At 44.9% G+C, this 17,047-nt stretch overlaps 10 protein-coding genes across 10 annotated transcripts; 4 read left to right on the plus strand and 6 right to left on the minus strand.

Annotated features, from left to right (window-relative positions):
* Positions 1–793: 793 nt before the first annotated feature.
* Positions 794–2,176, minus strand: MIG1 (LALA0S10e03532g1_1; the record flags this gene model as incomplete). Its single annotated transcript, XM_022775496.1, has 1 exon — positions 794–2,176. One exon carries the CDS (start codon positions 2,174–2,176, stop codon positions 794–796), a length of 1,383 nt encoding a protein of 460 aa, XP_022630358.1.
* Positions 2,177–3,845: 1,669 nt separating this feature from the next.
* Positions 3,846–6,371, plus strand: LALA0_S10e03554g (LALA0S10e03554g1_1; the record flags this gene model as incomplete). Its single annotated transcript, XM_022775497.1, has 1 exon — positions 3,846–6,371. The coding sequence occupies one exon, from the start codon at positions 3,846–3,848 to the stop codon at positions 6,369–6,371; it is 2,526 nt and encodes an 841-aa protein (XP_022630359.1).
* A 470-nt stretch (positions 6,372–6,841) lies between these two features.
* HOP2 (LALA0S10e03576g1_1) lies at positions 6,842–7,581 on the plus strand (the record flags this gene model as incomplete). Its single annotated transcript, XM_022775498.1, has 2 exons — positions 6,842–6,881; positions 6,974–7,581. 2 exons carry the CDS (start codon positions 6,842–6,844, stop codon positions 7,579–7,581), a joined length of 648 nt encoding a protein of 215 aa, XP_022630360.1.
* Positions 7,582–8,112: 531 nt separating this feature from the next.
* LALA0_S10e03598g (LALA0S10e03598g1_1) lies at positions 8,113–9,036 on the plus strand (the record flags this gene model as incomplete). Its single annotated transcript, XM_022775500.1, has 1 exon — positions 8,113–9,036. The coding sequence occupies one exon, from the start codon at positions 8,113–8,115 to the stop codon at positions 9,034–9,036; it is 924 nt and encodes a 307-aa protein (XP_022630361.1).
* Positions 9,037–9,213: 177 nt separating this feature from the next.
* On the minus strand, positions 9,214–9,888 carry NAT2 (LALA0S10e03620g1_1; the record flags this gene model as incomplete). Its single annotated transcript, XM_022775501.1, has 1 exon — positions 9,214–9,888. One exon carries the CDS (start codon positions 9,886–9,888, stop codon positions 9,214–9,216), a length of 675 nt encoding a protein of 224 aa, XP_022630362.1.
* Positions 9,889–10,486: 598 nt separating this feature from the next.
* On the minus strand, positions 10,487–10,765 carry AGA2 (LALA0S10e03642g1_1; the record flags this gene model as incomplete). The annotated part of the gene is made up of 1 exon (XM_022775502.1): positions 10,487–10,765. One exon carries the CDS (start codon positions 10,763–10,765, stop codon positions 10,487–10,489), a length of 279 nt encoding a protein of 92 aa, XP_022630363.1.
* A 533-nt stretch (positions 10,766–11,298) lies between these two features.
* LALA0_S10e03664g (LALA0S10e03664g1_1) lies at positions 11,299–11,766 on the minus strand (the record flags this gene model as incomplete). Its single annotated transcript, XM_022775503.1, has 1 exon — positions 11,299–11,766. One exon carries the CDS (start codon positions 11,764–11,766, stop codon positions 11,299–11,301), a length of 468 nt encoding a protein of 155 aa, XP_022630364.1.
* A 954-nt stretch (positions 11,767–12,720) lies between these two features.
* On the plus strand, positions 12,721–13,124 carry RPL30 (LALA0S10e03686g1_1; the record flags this gene model as incomplete). The annotated part of the gene is made up of 2 exons (XM_022775504.1): positions 12,721–12,723; positions 12,810–13,124. The coding sequence occupies 2 exons, from the start codon at positions 12,721–12,723 to the stop codon at positions 13,122–13,124; spliced, it is 318 nt and encodes a 105-aa protein (XP_022630365.1).
* A 176-nt stretch (positions 13,125–13,300) lies between these two features.
* COX19 (LALA0S10e03708g1_1) lies at positions 13,301–13,582 on the minus strand (the record flags this gene model as incomplete). Its single annotated transcript, XM_022775505.1, has 1 exon — positions 13,301–13,582. The coding sequence occupies one exon, from the start codon at positions 13,580–13,582 to the stop codon at positions 13,301–13,303; it is 282 nt and encodes a 93-aa protein (XP_022630366.1).
* Positions 13,583–13,808: 226 nt separating this feature from the next.
* DPS1 (LALA0S10e03730g1_1) lies at positions 13,809–15,521 on the minus strand (the record flags this gene model as incomplete). Its single annotated transcript, XM_022775506.1, has 1 exon — positions 13,809–15,521. One exon carries the CDS (start codon positions 15,519–15,521, stop codon positions 13,809–13,811), a length of 1,713 nt encoding a protein of 570 aa, XP_022630367.1.
* Positions 15,522–17,047: the final 1,526 nt, after the last annotated feature.

The raw sequence follows: 17,047 nt of genomic DNA on the forward strand, positions 1-17,047 counted from the left end.
CGTTTTTGGTTGTAGCGTTGGATCATAGACACCGTGAAGACCAGAAGGGAAAGAGCATGTATCAATGAAATGGTGAATTTCCTCGGTTCATTTTTCGGGGTGTTTCTAGAACAAAGCAGACGGAACACAAGGGTGCGACACCCTATGTCAACCGACCGACCATTACTTTTGAACGATGATCATTTGCACATACGAGAGAGGAAAGACGTTGAGATCACTTTATAATGTGCTGACGCGGAGCCAGGAGAGTACAAAGTGATCTCGCCACAATTGATTTAGCGATGTGCAAGAATTCCTGAAGGACGCTTGCTCTTCTCATTGAAGCTCCTAGAGGTACGCGTTTTTGTTGATGGCCTGCGATTTATTTGCAACCGAACTTGACTGTTTCCGAATGTTCGAAAAAGATTAGATCGAAGCCTTTTTTTTTTGGGTTTTCCTAATTCGACGTGAACTTAGGCGAGGTGGAACTATGCTTGGAAACGCTGGTCAAACATGCTCATCAGTGAAGATATCTGAATCTCTCTAACATTCGCTGAAATATTCACAATAGTCATTACAGCAACCTGAAAACAGCGCAGCTCGTACCAAACTACAATCAAATTTCAGTGTAATTTCAGATCATCCGGAACATAGCGCCATACTTCTTGGCTGAGAAACGTTTTGTTGCTCCACCCAACGTGATAATAGCACAGCGAACACATTTCATCGATCAATCAACATCTTCAGTCCCGCTCATCAGTCTAGTATCTATCAATTATTATTACAAATTTGTTTAATTAAAATCACCTCGCACTTACCCAGTAGGAAACTGTAAATGCAAACTTCTGATCGGAGGAAGATCTGACACGGGTTCTTCACCAGAACGACTGGCACTTTCAGCGGCAGTCTTCAAATCCGAACGGATCTTGGCATCCGAGGGGCTCGGTATTCGGGGCGGTGTCCCTAACGGTGTGTATTTGGCAGACGTTGCAGACGAAAGGGCTGCCGAAGGTGAGGAAATGTAATGATCCATGAATTGACCCGAATGTGTCTTTTGCACGTTTTGTAGTTTTTGATCCAGCTCTCGGCTGAAATCTGTTGTGGAAGATTTGGACGAAAGCATACCCGCGATGCCCGGAGGTTGCTGTAAGTGGTACAGATTCGTGAAAGAGCCTGCGCTCGACAATAAGTTTGTCCTGCTGTGACTGCGACTCATGGTAGGAGTGGTGGTTCTCGATTTTTTCCGGGCCCGGCCCAGCTCATCGTCGTCCAATTCGTCGTCACCGTCATCCGCTGTTATCAAATTAGAAATGCTAGTGAGCGAAGTTGAGGAACCATGCGTGGGAAATGAGCCTAGTGTGCTTCTTGCGCGTGGTATAACCGTTGTGTAGCCTTCTTGTGATGTAAACCCAGGTTTCACGATTGCGGGGTTCGGTAGGTTCAGAGTGCGTTCGGGACTCCCAACCGGAGCCAATGGTGTCATCTTTTGTAGGGATGAAAGTACATTCAATTTGAGACGTGTCGGCACCGGCTTGGTAGGCAGGCCATCTTGTTGCTGGAGATTGACGGCTGACGAGTAGTAAGAATGGCTTCCTCCAGGGGTCTGTCCCGGAGGAGAATTTCTGGCCTGCGAAGGATCCCACGATTTCATCGACGGGAGAGAGCGCACCGTGTGTAGCCCACTAGACCCATTTTGAGATGCGTTGTTGCCAGTGGTGGGCAGACTGCCCAGCGCCGCGTTGACAAGTAGACCCATACTTTGCTCTTCGGACGAGCTTGCTGCGTTGTTGACGTCTGATACGTCGTCTTCATCTGCGTCGCCCAGCTGAAAAGTGGTCGCACCCCGTGGCTTGCGATCTCTGCCGCTTTTAGTCGCTACAGATTCCGCACTATTGTTGTTGTTGTTGTCAATGCCAAGTGCAACATCCGTTTTCTTCTTACGACCTCTTTTACCCTTGGGATGCGGGTTTGTATGTATGCGTTTGTGTCGTGTGAGTTCGTCACTTCGACTGAAGCGTTTGGTACACCCTGCAAAGTCGCAAACGTGTGGTTTTTCTCCTGTGTGTGTCCGAACGTGCCTTGTCTGGTGCTCCAGACGATGGAAAGCCCGCGAACATATAGGACAGATATACGGCCTTGGAGAGTCTGGACCCGAGTTAGGAGATTTTCGCTTTTTCTTCGCCTCGGCGTCGTCCATTCGTATGGTTGGAGTTCAAAGGCGTGTGAGATGGATGGGGTACTGGAATATGCGTTGTAGATGGCATGGGAACTTGTGCAACTCCCATTAGATTCAAATTAAATTGGCCAGAGCCCGAGAAGCTGAGAAATCCGTGCGGGGTGAGCCGGGGAAACACCAAAAAAAAAGAGCATCACCAAGATCACGTTTTCAAAAAGACATGTGAATCACGTGCGCGAAGAAGCTAGGGTGTCTGGGTGCTTTTATATTTTCGTTTTTTTTCCGTCCTCCCCCCGCCCAAATTATGCCGCTGAGAGTGTGTAAAATGGACTCGTCAACATGGTGAGTTGAAGACGTGTTTCAACATATGATATGACTTACCGCAACTGAACGCTGACGCTCTCAGCTGTTCGATTATACTGACAGCCATCACTGTGTTTCAAAATTGATCTCTGACGGTCTCAATTGTTCGATTATACTAATAGCCGTAGATTTATTCACATCTGATCGCTGATGCTCTCAATTGTTCAAATATACTTGTAGCCATCTCTGTTTACCCATATTGAAATTCAGATTTGGACCTCGGCGGCTAGCGTTTGCACATCGCTAGGTGATTGCATCCAGCTTCTGACTCACAGTGCAACGTTTCAACCATGGTTTTCATCAGTAGGTGTAGTAACCATAAAGTGATTGTCTTTGAGTATCCTTGTTTCATGCTCTATTTATACCCTGCCTCGCGTCATGACTCTTCTTCCCCAACGAAAAAAAGCTCCGAGGCTCTTTGTGCATAAATGTATGCAGTCTTTACGCGCTGTGCATAAATGCATGCAAATTTGATGCGGGAAGACATATCTCATGCATCATGCACCAAAAATGTTACCCCTCACAGCGTAAATCGGTGACCACTCACAATTGTTTTCGGCGTCTTGTATGCATCGATGTGCCTCAAGACCTGTAAATCTTACCCTTGTTTTCAGAATGCTACGTACCTTTTTAATTGTGCCACGGCGTGCAGCTCCGCATGTTCTCTTGCGCATCGTGCATACTGCGCTTAAGTTAGTGTCAGCGTAAAGGAGCTACAGCGCTTCTTAACTTCACGCAGAACGCGTAAAGTATCCTAATTAACCCGCGCAAAGCCGCTCGTAACCGCCCTATCATTCTGCCACAAAAAGGCCATATGTGGCAAAAGGAGAACCCTGAAATAATGGTATATAAGAGGCAGGAATAAGCTAGCTAATGGGAAGAAGAAGAACGATCTGCTTAATTTTTGTTTCTTTCTAGCCCATCAAAACAAACAGTCAGTCGTTCTATTCCCAGATCTTCCGTGTAAGCTGCACCAAAACGTCTGGTGAGCGACTTTATTAAAATAACCAAATTAGAAAACGCGTATTTATCTATACATATAGAGCTGCTAGTTTTGTCATCCAATATTTCCATCACTTACTGTCAGCTACTATTTTGCAGGTCAACAGTGGAATTGAGAGAGAAACAAAGAAAAAGAGAGATAATAGATTAGCCGCCCAAGGTTGGTTTATTTCTGGAGTTCAATCACTGGATACGAATACTCCTTTTATTTCGATATGCCTTCACGCTTGATTACATGGGCCCTGATCCCAGCACTAGCACACCAAGTGATAGCCCAATTTGCTACTGATGCCACAGACTACATTCCGGACTTCATCCCAGAGGTATGTTTTATTGTCACGCTTCATATCCGGTACTTTTGCACGGCCCACTAACCATCCAGCAACAGACAAACTCCGATTTCCCTAACGGAGCGGAGATCACCACCGCGGCGAGTCTTGCCGGAACGCAAGTTATTGTCCCAACAAGCACCTTCAACGTCGGAAATGGTGCGACGACTGCGTTCAGCACTTTCAACGTCGGAGGTGGTGCAACGACTGCAACTTCATTTGGAGGCGGTACTACAGCTGTAACTACTACACCATACGTACAAATTACCACAGCTCCCATCGACACCGTGGGCTTCACGCCTATCACCACCCAAGATAGTTTGGCAGGGACTGAAGTTATAGTGACTACTGAGCCAAATGGCGTCATATCTACCGTTTCGCAGATCACCACCATCAACGCAGGCGAACCGGCCACGCAGGTCACTTCTAATTCCCCACCTCCTGCTCAGGTTTCAACGACATTCGAAACCACCTCAACACCAGAAACAACTGTTCCAGAACCACCTGCCACGACACCCAATCCACCGCAAACTCCAGCGTCAGGAGTGACTACAACACTTTCCCCTCAGGGTACCCAAACTACGGTGACAACTTTTCCGAATACTCCAGAGACAAGCGTCACGGCTGCGTTGACCACCACCACCCCCACTGCAGCAATCACGTCATCAACCTCAATTCCACAGAGCTCTCAAACAACCGTGGCCACCACTACTCCAGTTTCTCTACCCCCCAATTCCGGCACGTCACCAGAATCTTTCTCTTCACCTGCAGTCTCTTCCTTGCCCCAATCGCCAGTTTTCTCTACATCATCCATCCCAGGCCAGGAATTTACATCCACAACTCTCACTAAGACTATTACTACCACTGCTGCAATTCCTGTAAGCACTGTGATTGTAACTGATTTGTACACCTCTACGATAGTCACGGTTCTGAGCAACTTACCAGTCTACACTACTGAGACTATAGCCGAATCAACGGTATCAGTCGCACTAACGACTGTCGCGACTCAATTTATCACGACGCCATCAACACTTCAGTGTTCAACCGTTGTGACCTCGTCTCCCATTGTGCAAACTGAGGGCTCGGTCATTTACTCTACGTTTAGCTCACCAACCACCACTGTCGTCAACAGTCAACAGGTTGTTACCGAGAGTGTCACAGAATCCACTGTGTACACTACATCAATTCCAACCGTTGTCACCACTTCGTCTTCAAGTGTCGTTACTTCTTACTCGACAATTTCAGGTATCACGGAGATTGTCTCACCCATTGTGACCACTTCAACAGTTACGATTACAACAAGTGCCGCTGTAACCTCTGTGGCGCTTGTGACCAACGGCGTTACTACTTCGACAGTTTACACATCTACTCTAACTGCCGCCATTACTAGTGCTCCTGCTGCCATCGGCAATACTCCTCAGCCAAGTCCCTCATCTGCATACACCACTTATGTCGTAACGTTGCCTGACTCCACATATACATTGACACATGTGAGCAACGTCGAAACCACTTTCCAAACTGCTCTTCCAACGACAATCACCAGTGAGTTCCTAACAACGCTTACAAATGTCCAATTGTCAACTTCAACTATTACGCCAAGTGTCTTGTACTCGAATTCCAGTTCCCTCCAGACTCTAGTGGTTTACGAAGCAGTGACGCTTGTCACCCTAGATACGACCACATACAGCTCCGACGTTACGGCTGTGACTACGTCTACTTCTCAAGCGACATCCCTTGAGACTGTAACGATAACGGGCCAACAAGTGACACATGTGGCGCCTATTTCCCCAGATGTTTTGACGCTGAATAAGCGGTGTCCTGATTGCGAGCTACTGCCTAAGACCGTTTATCAAACTGTCATATATGAAGACATCATCTCTTGTACGGCGTCTACAAGCATCAACATCGTTCATGCGCCAACTACTGCAGTAAGCTACGAAGTCCAAACCAGTTACTCAACATTGACCACCGATTACGTGCTACTACACGAAACGGAATACACAACTGTGACCACCTTCACGACGCCGGCATACGTTACATCGGTGGCTACCAGCGTTACAACTTACACATCTACCAGAACCTTGACCGAAGGCACGTCTGCGGTCCTCTATAGCTACGAGATCGTCCCTGTGTCCACAAGCTACGTGACGGCAACCTCATATGTTCCATCAACTCAAACCTTCGGATGTAGCCCTTCGTTTGGAACAGCATACACGGCGAGTTTCTCTGTCGATTACAGCGAGAGTGTGATTCCTGGTGCCACCACGGTTTATGCGATGTCTTCCACCCCCGTTGAATCGACATCTTATCTGACAACCAGTGGCGCGCACGCAGCATCCACTGTCTACTCTAACACTGAGTTTGTCTCAACTTACGCCACTGTATCTGTGTCATCAATCCCTGGCGGTTCAATACAGATTTCCAACAGCGCACAAACCGCAAACCTGAACCCCATCAAGTTTGTTCAGAAGATGTTCCTCACCGCATTTATTCTCCTCCTAAGTTCATCCATTCTGATTTGAAAAAAAAGCTTTGGCGTTTCTCTCCGAGAAGTCGGTAGTTCATTTGCATAGCTTCACGCAATTCGTTTATTTTTCCCTTTCAAAGCTTTCAAACATGTTTTCGCGTTGTGCGTCGTGCAACCACGATTTGAGGAGGTCGGCCTTGAAGTGACTGGGGATTCATAACCTTCAAGATTGACGCCCCTCGACTTTAGTTCTTTTTCACCTCTAGACGTCAGTAAATGGCTGTCAAATCCCTACCATTCATATACTATCTAGTAATACCCTTGATACACCATCAAAAGTTTTGTTTGGCCATGTATTGCTCCAGTAACAGCTGAATGCGATAAGCTTGCTAGGAGGAGCATTGGATTTTTCCTTTCGTTGAAAACAATATAAATTATGTAAATAAAAAAAAGAGTTCGGCGGCTAATCGTTTCTCCTTGTCGACAATCACTTTTGAGAAAAAGCCCATTACTCAAAAACACAAGATGTCTACAAAAAAGGGCGGCCAAGTCAAAGGAAAGGAAGGTATGGATATATAAAGTAACCATTGTTCAGAAATAGGGTACGTTAACGTTGTTACAAGATTCAGAAACTAACTGTCGAAAATTCCTGAGCAGCCGAAAACATTGTTGAAGTGTACCTTACAGAGCAATACCGACCATACGCGGTTAATGATATTGTGCAAAACCTGCACAAAAGCATGCCGAAAACAAGCGTCATCAAAGCGTTAGAGACTTTGGTGAAAGAAAACCGCATAACCTGTAAAATGTTCGGTAAGATTGCGATCTACGTGTGTAATGAACAAGAACTTGAAAAAAACGAGGAGTTAGGATCGGAAGAAGTTTCTTTTGAAGCTCTGATGGAGTTACGAGAGGAGTTGATTCGAGTTGAGAAGGACAGAAATGAAGTTACAGCACAGTTGCAAAGCATTTTAAAAACGCCGTCCAACGCAGAACTAAAAGTTTCAATCGATGCAACAATCAAGGAAATGGAAGGCATAGAGCAGCATTTAAAAGACCTTAAGCTACAGTGGAAACCAGAAGATGAACAAATTATCACGCGTATCAAGGATTATGAGCAAAAAATCGATAAGCAAGTTAACGCAAGGAAGAAAATGTGGGCTGCAGCTCTTTTGCTGGTCAAAGAAGCATTGGCAATCAAAAACCTTGATGAGTTTCTTGTAAGTTATATTTTGAAGCCAGCATGTCAATCAGCCTTCTACTAACAAGTCAAACATTGAGAAAAGGAGGCACTCGGGGTTGAAAAAGTGGACTGAGTAATGCTTATTCATTCGCTCGACACGCAGATGACCAGCCAAGGGTCACATTTAATTTTGGCCGTTTCAGCCGCTTTAGGTTGTCCTATCGATCCTTTTCATGTTTTCTCAGTTATATCCGTTTGATCTACAGACCGCGCAACCCCGAACGAAAATAGACCGTGAGATCACACGATCTGGTTTCTATCGGGCATGCGCGATGCCTAGTTTTTCATTGCATTTTATCGCATATCAAAGTCGTGAAGAAAGATATCATGATCTCTGACCACCACCCTTGGATTATCGACAAAAACGGGCAAGCCCGTTCGTTATCTCGATAAAACTGAAATAAGGAAGGGAGCGGCAGAGAAATAGAGTCCGCAAAGGTATTTAAACACCACCAAACACAGCGTGGGGGAAAGTTGTTAATCCAAATGAAGAATTGAACAGACACCAGCTTCAGATTAAAGAAGCATCTCGAAAACCCAGAAAACCCAGTCAATGTCTTACTCCTACCTAGCTGATTCCACCTACGGGAAAGATAATGTCAAGTTCTTGAAAGTTAAGAAGGACAAGCAGAACAATAAGTTCCATGAAGTAATGGAGGCCACCGTGTGTGTGTTGCTTAAGGGTGACTTTGACGTTTCGTACACCGAGGCCGACAATGCGCCTATTGTTCCAACCGACACGGTTAAAAACACGATCTTGATATTGGCCAAGAAATACGACACTTTCCCCCTTGAAAAATTCGCTGCGAGATTGGCTCTTCACTTCACCTCCAAATATGAACATGTGTCAGGATTAACCATTAAGATTACTCAAGATCGTTGGGTCAAATACGACGTTGACGGTAAAACCTCTCAACACTCGTTTGTGCATCAGGGCCCTGAGAAAAAGGTCGTCTTTTTGGATTATGATAAGAAAAATGGCCCTAGAGACTACACCTTGACTACTTCCATCAAGGATCTCACGGTCTTGAAGTCTACAAACTCCATGTTTTACGGATACAACGTGTGTGACTACACGACATTGAAACCAACAACCGATCGTGTCTTATCGACAGATATTTTCGCTACCCTAGACTGGTGTAACAAGAAACTTGGCTGCCTAAACAGCGTGGCGTCAGGCGCGAAGGACTCAATTTTCAACAACGCTTACGTTAACGCGCGCGATATTACTCTCGATATCTTTGCTAAGGAAAACTCACCATCCGTGCAGGCCACGATGTTTAATATGGCAACAGCCATCTTGAAAGATGTTCCCCAAGTGGCCTACGTCTCTTACGAATTACCAAACAAACACTACTTTTTGTTTGACCTGAAATGGTTCGAAGGGCTCGAAAACGACAACGAGCTGTTCTACCCTTCGCCACATCCTAACGGTTTGATCAAGTGTAAGGTGGGTCGCAACCAAGCCAAACTTTGAGTGTTTGCTGGTTTTTAGGATAGTCTATTAATTATATACAGGGAGGGGAGTGTGCACTACAAAGCACCAAACACCAAGATATGCTTGCCACTGAAAACAAATACATGACTTAGAATAGTGGTCATAACCAGGAGCTTCTTCTTCTTCTTCTTCTTCTTCTTCTTCTTCTTCTTCAACCTACATCATCCCGTCAAACCATTTTCTACTTTTCTTCTGGTCCTGTTTGGGAATATTCTTGCCGCTTACAAAATCTTTAGGATCGCCAGTCTTGTACTTGATTTTCGCACCTTCACCAGCAGTTTTGAAGCCTTTGTTGAATCGGTTCAAATTGAATCCCCATTTTTGCAAGATTTTGACCGTGGCCGGTGTAATGGCTGCTGTAATCGGTAGTCTAAACACGATCAAACTTTTGTGTATCCCATACGCAATCAATGCCTCCGTTAAAAGCGTGCTTTCTTTCATTCTTGTCCACAATGTGGTGTGCTCCTTTTCACCAAGCTGTTGCTTGCGCTCTTTTTCAGAAATCTGTGCTCTAACCTCTTGAATCAATTCCTGTTCGTCACGACCATAACCCACGATCTGTTTGGCCTTATTGATGTAAACTTTGATGGTCTCTTCGCCGAGAGAGTGCACCGCAAAAAAGCAGATGGGGAAATCAACAGCAGAGAGTCCCAAATACACTGCTAGAGCTGAATATCCGTAAGTTTGCATAAGCTTCTTTAAAGAGGGTCTTTCCTTGCTTTTCGCTGCTGTGGTGTTGAAACGCAACGCTGTTCTTTTCAAAGACTGTCTGGAAAGTGCTCTATAGAGCGGGAAAACGGTTGTGGCATATCTCAAGTTGCTGCCGAACATGCTGGGTCAAGATTTGGAACTTTTGTCTTGTCGAGGCAGAGAGTCAAGGTCGATAATGCAACTAATATTAAATTTAGAATATCGTTAAACGGTCGTAACACGCATATGTTCGAACAACGCTCGAGGAAGTAGCAGTTTCGAAAGCATTGTCTCGATCTGTATGTGGTGTCAACGATAAACCAGTTGTTTTGGTGAAACAAGAATTAAAGGAAACCTTCAGGTAAATAAAATGATAGTATTCAATTCGTGAGAAAAGTGGTTTTTACTAGTTTCCGGAACGTGTTTGAATCCGTGAAACAGTAAAAACTCATCTGGTAAGATTTTACGAAGTTTAAAGTATGCTACGAAGTGGTTTCTTACTGTTTTCGGGTAGCTGTAAGTAAAGATTTTGGTTACTGTCATAATAGGTCTAGTACATAATTATTACAATTAATGTCATTACCTGGCATAGTTGAACGACTATTTTGAGATGTTATACCCATACGTATATCTGCAAACTGCGGCAACAGTAACGTTTCATGGTAACGAAAATATGATCCATTTGCACAGCATTGTGGGTACATGCTCCCGATTTGCTGCTTCTTTCTAAAACGCTTCTCTAGTATATAGTGATAGTTGGGTTGACGTCCGTCGCGGTCCGTGTGCTGGGATTGCAATCGCTGACATAGGTGACAGAGCGGTAGAAATGATAAACACCGACTGCAGGAGTGCCTCGAGCCAAAATGGAAGCTGTTGAGGAGCTATAAGGCGTGCTCTCCAACGTTCCGCCTGTGGAAACCTTACCGCAAGATACAATGGTCTGGCTACTTACCGCTGCCTTTACCAATGCAGTGGCAGTGTAAAAAAATAGCACCAAAGTGCCCGTTATCAGTTTCATAATTCTAGGTCTACTGGTGTCCAACAAAACTTCTCTAGAAAACTGTTCGTTGGAACCATGACCCCAGTCGTGGGAGCATTTTATACAATTTTGCCACGCCCAATTGTGGTTCGCACTACCATCATGTCAAGTCTTACTTCAACAGCGCTAGTACTATGCTATCTGTTCCGCTACTTACTTCCCACGGTGTAAGGACATCGAAATGTCGAGGTGCTCATCTAATTTCATTCACAGTACCAGATCGGGCAAAGCTATAAAAACCTGAGTTTGGCGACAGAGTAAGTTGTGGTTTTCATCGAAAACAAGTCAGCCTGTGTGGTGTGCTGGAAAATATCCAGATTGAGCCATGTAAATGAAGCTTTCGAACCGGAAACCACAAGAAACTGTGCGGGACCCTTGACGGACTACTTTATGATGTAATTGATGTTCGAGATTACAAGTACACAGAAGAAAAAACTTAGAAAGTGGGGAACTACTTACTGGTACTGGTTCAGTCAGATTTGCATTTTTCGTACAAGATATCTTAACTTCTCTTAACGAGAAGAGGCAGCGACCTTCTGGAAAGCACCCTTGGCTTGTTGCTTAGAAACCTTGGAGCCCTGAGCACCGGCAGACTTAGCCTTCTCAGACTTTCTCTTTTCCTTGTCAGCCTTCTTCTTTTCCTTGTCGGCCTGTTTCTTGTCCTCTCTCTGAGCCTTTCTGACTTCGGTTTTCAAGGATCTTCTCTCCTTGATGAATTCCAAAGAAGCACCAACGATGGCTCTCTGGGACTTGACAGTCTTTCTGGATCTCTTCTTGGCGACTTCCTCAGTGATACCCTTCTTGTGGTGTCTTCTGTAAAGGACGGTCCATGCGATTCTTCTTGGGTTCTTTCTCTGCTTGAACAAAGAAGAGCTCTTGGAGTTTTGGAATCTGAAGATCTTGGAGTCACCACGGACAAACAAGGTACCTCTACCTGGGTAAATCTTAGCACCGGAAAAGGAGTCAATTTCAACCTTCATTTTCGAGCTGTAAGACAGAGCGTTAGTAAATAAGAACTTGCAAAAAAGCGCTTGGTTCTCTGAAGACGACCGTACGAGAGGTAAGATCGTTTAGCACAAACAAAATGGCTACAAAAAAATTCGTTGCGAGGAGCTGGTTTCTATCAAAGGAAGAAAGTGCGATGGTCTTCCATGGAATAGGACGATTTTTCAATTCAAATAATTTTGATGCCCAATCAGCAGGTAGTAGACCCATTTCGAATCATATTGCTCGGAATGCAGACTGAAACTGTTTGTCACCACGGATTTGGAAGTAGCGTCTGGCACCACCAAGCTCAGGTCAAAACCTCTCTCATTCTCGTACTGTTCATCTCTTAGTGCACATTGTTCACATACTTTCAGCTGGTTTTCCGCTCTTACTGTTGAACTGTCGTCGAAGTTGGGAAATTCAACTCAGTTGAATAATCTAAGATGTGAGCACCTAGCAGCTAGCTACCCTACGCCAGTACGGTGGAAGAGAAAGCGCTAGGCAAAGGCTGCTTGACAGGACTGCGGAACGCTAGGCCGACAGATGCAACATTCCTGGGCTGGCTCCGCCCAGCTGGTGGTACCGTAGTCCTACTAGGCTGCTCCTAGGCGGTCCGCCTAGCGTTCTGAAGTCCACGCTTTCCCAATTTTTCCGCATAAATTAATTTTTTGTGAAAAATATTGGATAAAGTACGCGGTGTATGGGTGAATCTCCCATACATAGGATAGCATGAGCGATATTAGCAGTCACAACCTGTTTACCAATGTGTTCCAAGCGGTTGTGACCCACGCAGAGTGAAATTTGATCAACCAATTAGTGGTTGGGCCCTGGTGAAAAATCGAAGATGAACTCGAGCCATCTAGTCAAGAGAGGATTAAGATAGCTTTTTTAAAAGAACCTCAGCTAAGACCGGAGTGTTTGCATAGCATCAATAAGAATACACAGAGATGGTCAGTATAATTTAGAATTTGGGGCATCTTTCCCCCGCTTTTCACAATATGGCCTTGTTACTAACAGCATACCCGTATCTTTACAGGCCCCAGTTAAGTCCCAAGAATCTATCAACCAAAAGTTGGCCTTGGTCATCAAGTCCGGTAAATACACCCTTGGTTACAAGTCGACTGTCAAGTCCTTGAGACAGGGCAAGTCCAAGTTGATCATCGTCGCTTCCAACACCCCAGTGTTGAGAAAGTCCGAGTTGGAATACTACGCCATGTTGTCCAAGACCAAGGTGTACTACTTCCAGGGTGGTAACAACGAGTTGGGTACCGCTGTCGGTAAGCTTTTCAGAGTTGGTGTCGTTTCCATTTTGGACGCCGGTGACTCCGACATCTTGACCACCTTGGCTTAAGCGAGGTGTACAAGACGAAATTAGCTAATCATCGACGCTAGTATAGCTCCTTGTATAGATAATTTGGAAAAAAAAAGCATCTACTCCTTTTGGTACTCATTGCAAGGCAATTTTCCATCTCATTGCCATCCATGCATGAATTCATTCGTATTAATATTTACATCGTGAAACTCTTATTAAGCCTGCTTCTCGCTGCTTTCCGGCTTCTTGGGGTCGCCAGGCAATCCCAGATTTTTCCACTCGTCTCGTTCCATCAGTTGGTGTTCCATACGACAATTTAGGTACTCTTTGGCCAATAGTCTGCAGTTGGGAGCATTTTCACCTCTCACTAGCTTGATGCATTGTAGATACTCCTGCATTTGCTTGGTGCACTCACCATCATGATCCAGCGGAAAGGACCCACGTTCTGGAGGAGTAGGCGATAAGGCCTTTAATGCGTTTCCTGGGTTTGCAGACATTAATGTGGCTTTTGGCAATCTAGAGGGATTGCGCTGGATGTGTTCTCCGGAATGACTTGGCCATCTCTTGATTCTCTTCATTGTACGTATAATAAACTCATCCATCTCGATCGCTGCCGTTCTGTATCATGATGTACGTATACAAGAGTAAACAAAATGTGGACATGACGGGGCCCATTGCAAGCGTGGACATCAATTCAATGATTTGTATATACCATCGACTAGTTCATGGTCTCAATCTCTTGGGGTCCCTTGGGAATAGCGACGCTCTTCTGATATTTTTCAAGTCCAAGAAAAACATCACAACACGTTCTAGACCAATACCACCACCAGCATGAGGAGGACAGCCATAAGTAAAGGAGTCGACATAGTCTTTTAGCCCAGGGTCATCGGTTGATAGACCGTGATGAGCCATTCTTTCTTTCAAGAATTCGGCGTCATGCACACGCTGAGCACCAGACAGAATTTCCTCTCCTCTCATGAAAAAATCGTAAGAGTTGGAGTAGCGTGCGTCGGTAGCATCTGGCATAGTGTAGAAGGGACGAATCTCAAGAGGGAATTTGTCCAAAATGTAGAAATCGGTGTCATACTTCTCTCTAACCAGAGCACCCAAATGCTTTTCATTCTCAGTTGACAAATCTTCCAAGTCGGCAATCTCTTTACCAGCGGCCCTCAGCATTGCAATACCGTCTTTGTATGCGAGGCGAACCATTTTCCCATCTTTAGGTAGCTTGAACTCCTCAACTGGGTACTGCTTACGGACTAAAGCAATTTCCTTGGCATAGCGAATCTTAAGCTCAGTGAAAATAAAGACGAACAGGTCAGCTAGCACATCGACAACTTCGTCGTAATGCTCTTCAAAAGCCATTTCCAAATCTAAACCGATAAACTCGGTCATATGGCGATGAGTATTGGAATTTTCAGCTCTGAAGACTGGCGCCACTTCAAATACACGTTCGAAATCGGCGGCAATCAACTCTTGCTTGTAGAACTGAGGGCTTTGAGCCAAATAGGACTTGCCCTTGAAGTAAGTGACTTCGAATACGTTGGCGCCACCTTCGGATGGTGCACCTAACAATTTAGGAGTGTGAATTTCCACAAACTTTCTCTTCGACAAGAATTCTCTGAACAGTTCGCAGACACCGGATTGGATTTTGAAAATCGCTTGGTTGGTTGCAGTTCTGAGATCGATGACACGAGCGTCCAACCTGGTGTCCAAGTTGACGACGGGAAGACCAGCAGCTTCAGCTTCGGCATCAGAGCGAGAAGCGTCCTCAATCAAAATAGGCAGCTGTTGTGGGGTTTCGGAGATGGTGTGGATCTGAGTGATGTGAATCTCTAGGTTCTGGACTGTCGCAGACTTGATAGGTTCCTGCACGGACTTGACGATACCCTTAACCAATACGATACTTTCAGGGTTCACCGATCCGGCCCATTTGACCATTTGCTTCGAAACCGTGCCCTCTGCATTGGATTTCACTAGCGCTTGGATCAATTGAGACTGCTGTCTCAAGGTCAAGAAAACCAAAGTGGCACCCTGCTGTCTAGAATTGTGCACACGAGCTCTGAGAGTGACCTCTTTGCCATTGTCGCCTTCGGTGAGGTTTTCGAGCTGGATACGGGGGATACCAGACTTTGTAGTGGACTGAATCAAGGGCAAACGTCCGTAGTTTTCCTTGGCGGTGTCGTTGGCAGCCGCCTCACGCTCGCGGGCCTCCTTTTCCTCTGCTAGCTGGCGAGCTTTCTCCTCCTTCTTTTTCTGTTTCTCTTGTTCTTTCTGCAGCTTTTTCAAAGCTTTCTTCGAGAGTGGTTGACCATCTTCGCCCAAAACGACCGGTTCTGAGCTTTGTTCCTGTGTTGTAAGGTTTTTCACTTGTTCTGTGGCCTTTTCAACAGACTCCTTGACCGTTTCCACGGCTTTACCAAGTTGTTCGGACATCGTGTGGGACTAGTCTAGTTTGATTTGCAAGTGGTGAGCACTGTTCTTGACTAACTTGTTCAATCTTCAATTACATCACTCATCTTGAGAGAGCTTAATGTTAAATTTTTAGTAGTCAATGACGCAATTCACGTGATGTACAGACCAGCTATCGACAATGGAACATCAACGGTTATGAACAATTGTCACAGCGATTCGAGGATTTCCCACGGTTTGCTGGATGTTGTATCAGAATTTTGGGTCAAGGTTTGGCTACCCGGGGTGATTTTCACTTTTTTACTCGGTACAAGTTTATTTCAGTGTAGAGCGCTTGAGGAGCTACGGGTACTTGTAGTGAACTAGAGAGTGAGCTTCAAAACCAAATGCTAGTGGTAGTATGCCGACTTTGTTGTTGACATGAGAAGGGTACGGGAGAATGATGGATTGATATTTGTACATGTGTTTTTGAACGGGTGATTATCAAGTAAGACAATCGAAATGTCATTACATAGTCCCAAAACATGATTCAGCGAATAGACGTAAAACAAGCTAATAACAAAAATTTGTTAGGCAAGTGATCCCATCATTTCGATCGAGAATATTGTGGACACTCCTAGAAGCAATCAAGCTCAGATTGAGTCTGAACGTTGTTGGTATTTTCATGACGCGATGACAGCAACGTGAAAAGTGATGAAGGTTATAATACTACATACTCGATCAGTTACTTACGCAATTAGAGACATTTCGCCTGTGCTACTGCTCTGCGATACTTTCATGAACAGTTGAGCCATTTAAAGCTCCGTACTACAGTGGTCTCCCATTTTCAGCTACATTGCTTATAAACATCAGTCAATTTCATTACAAAGTGATCACATGTACGTGACGAGATGACAGCGACAGAATACAATGAGTTAAGGAATGAACCTGAACCACAACTTGCGTAGACTCCCAGTTATATAACCTGGATGTGTTCTGGATGGCGTCCCAGAATATCCATTCTGAATCTCGCAACGAGTAGAAACAGCAATGAAAAGCTACCGGTTCAGCCTAGTGTATCATGGTCCCTTTCTTGTCAAAGCCCACTTCAAAGCTAACCCCACAGTCGTCACTTATACGTGCTTCAAAATATCTACTACCCCCCACCATCGCCCTTCGTCCATCTACAAATGAGCCATTCCATCTTGCTACTCTTTTTCAAAATCGTCGAATTAATATTCTGTCATCTATCGCGCTGTCAGCACCTATCAAAAGCGAAGAAGTAAACCCTAATGCACAAACAAAATACCTCAAGAAACTTTAAATACCCCACTGATACATCCTTGCCGAGCTACATCTCCCCATTGTTGCGTCTTTTTACCTGAATTCCCAGATTTTTGTCCGGAACAATCATCAATCATAGAAAAAATATCTACCTCAACCAAAACCCGTTCCTACTCACAGATGAAAGAATTGTTAGCACGACAAAATAATCGCTTTAACCATGGTCGAAATCCTGATAACTTTAAAGATCAGTGTCTCTACATTCAGTACATATATGTAAATACACA

This window comes from Lachancea lanzarotensis, scaffold LALA0S10, assembly GCF_000938715.1.
Source record: "Lachancea lanzarotensis genome assembly LALA0, scaffold LALA0S10, whole genome shotgun sequence".
NCBI lineage: Eukaryota > Fungi > Ascomycota > Saccharomycetes > Saccharomycetales > Saccharomycetaceae > Lachancea > Lachancea lanzarotensis.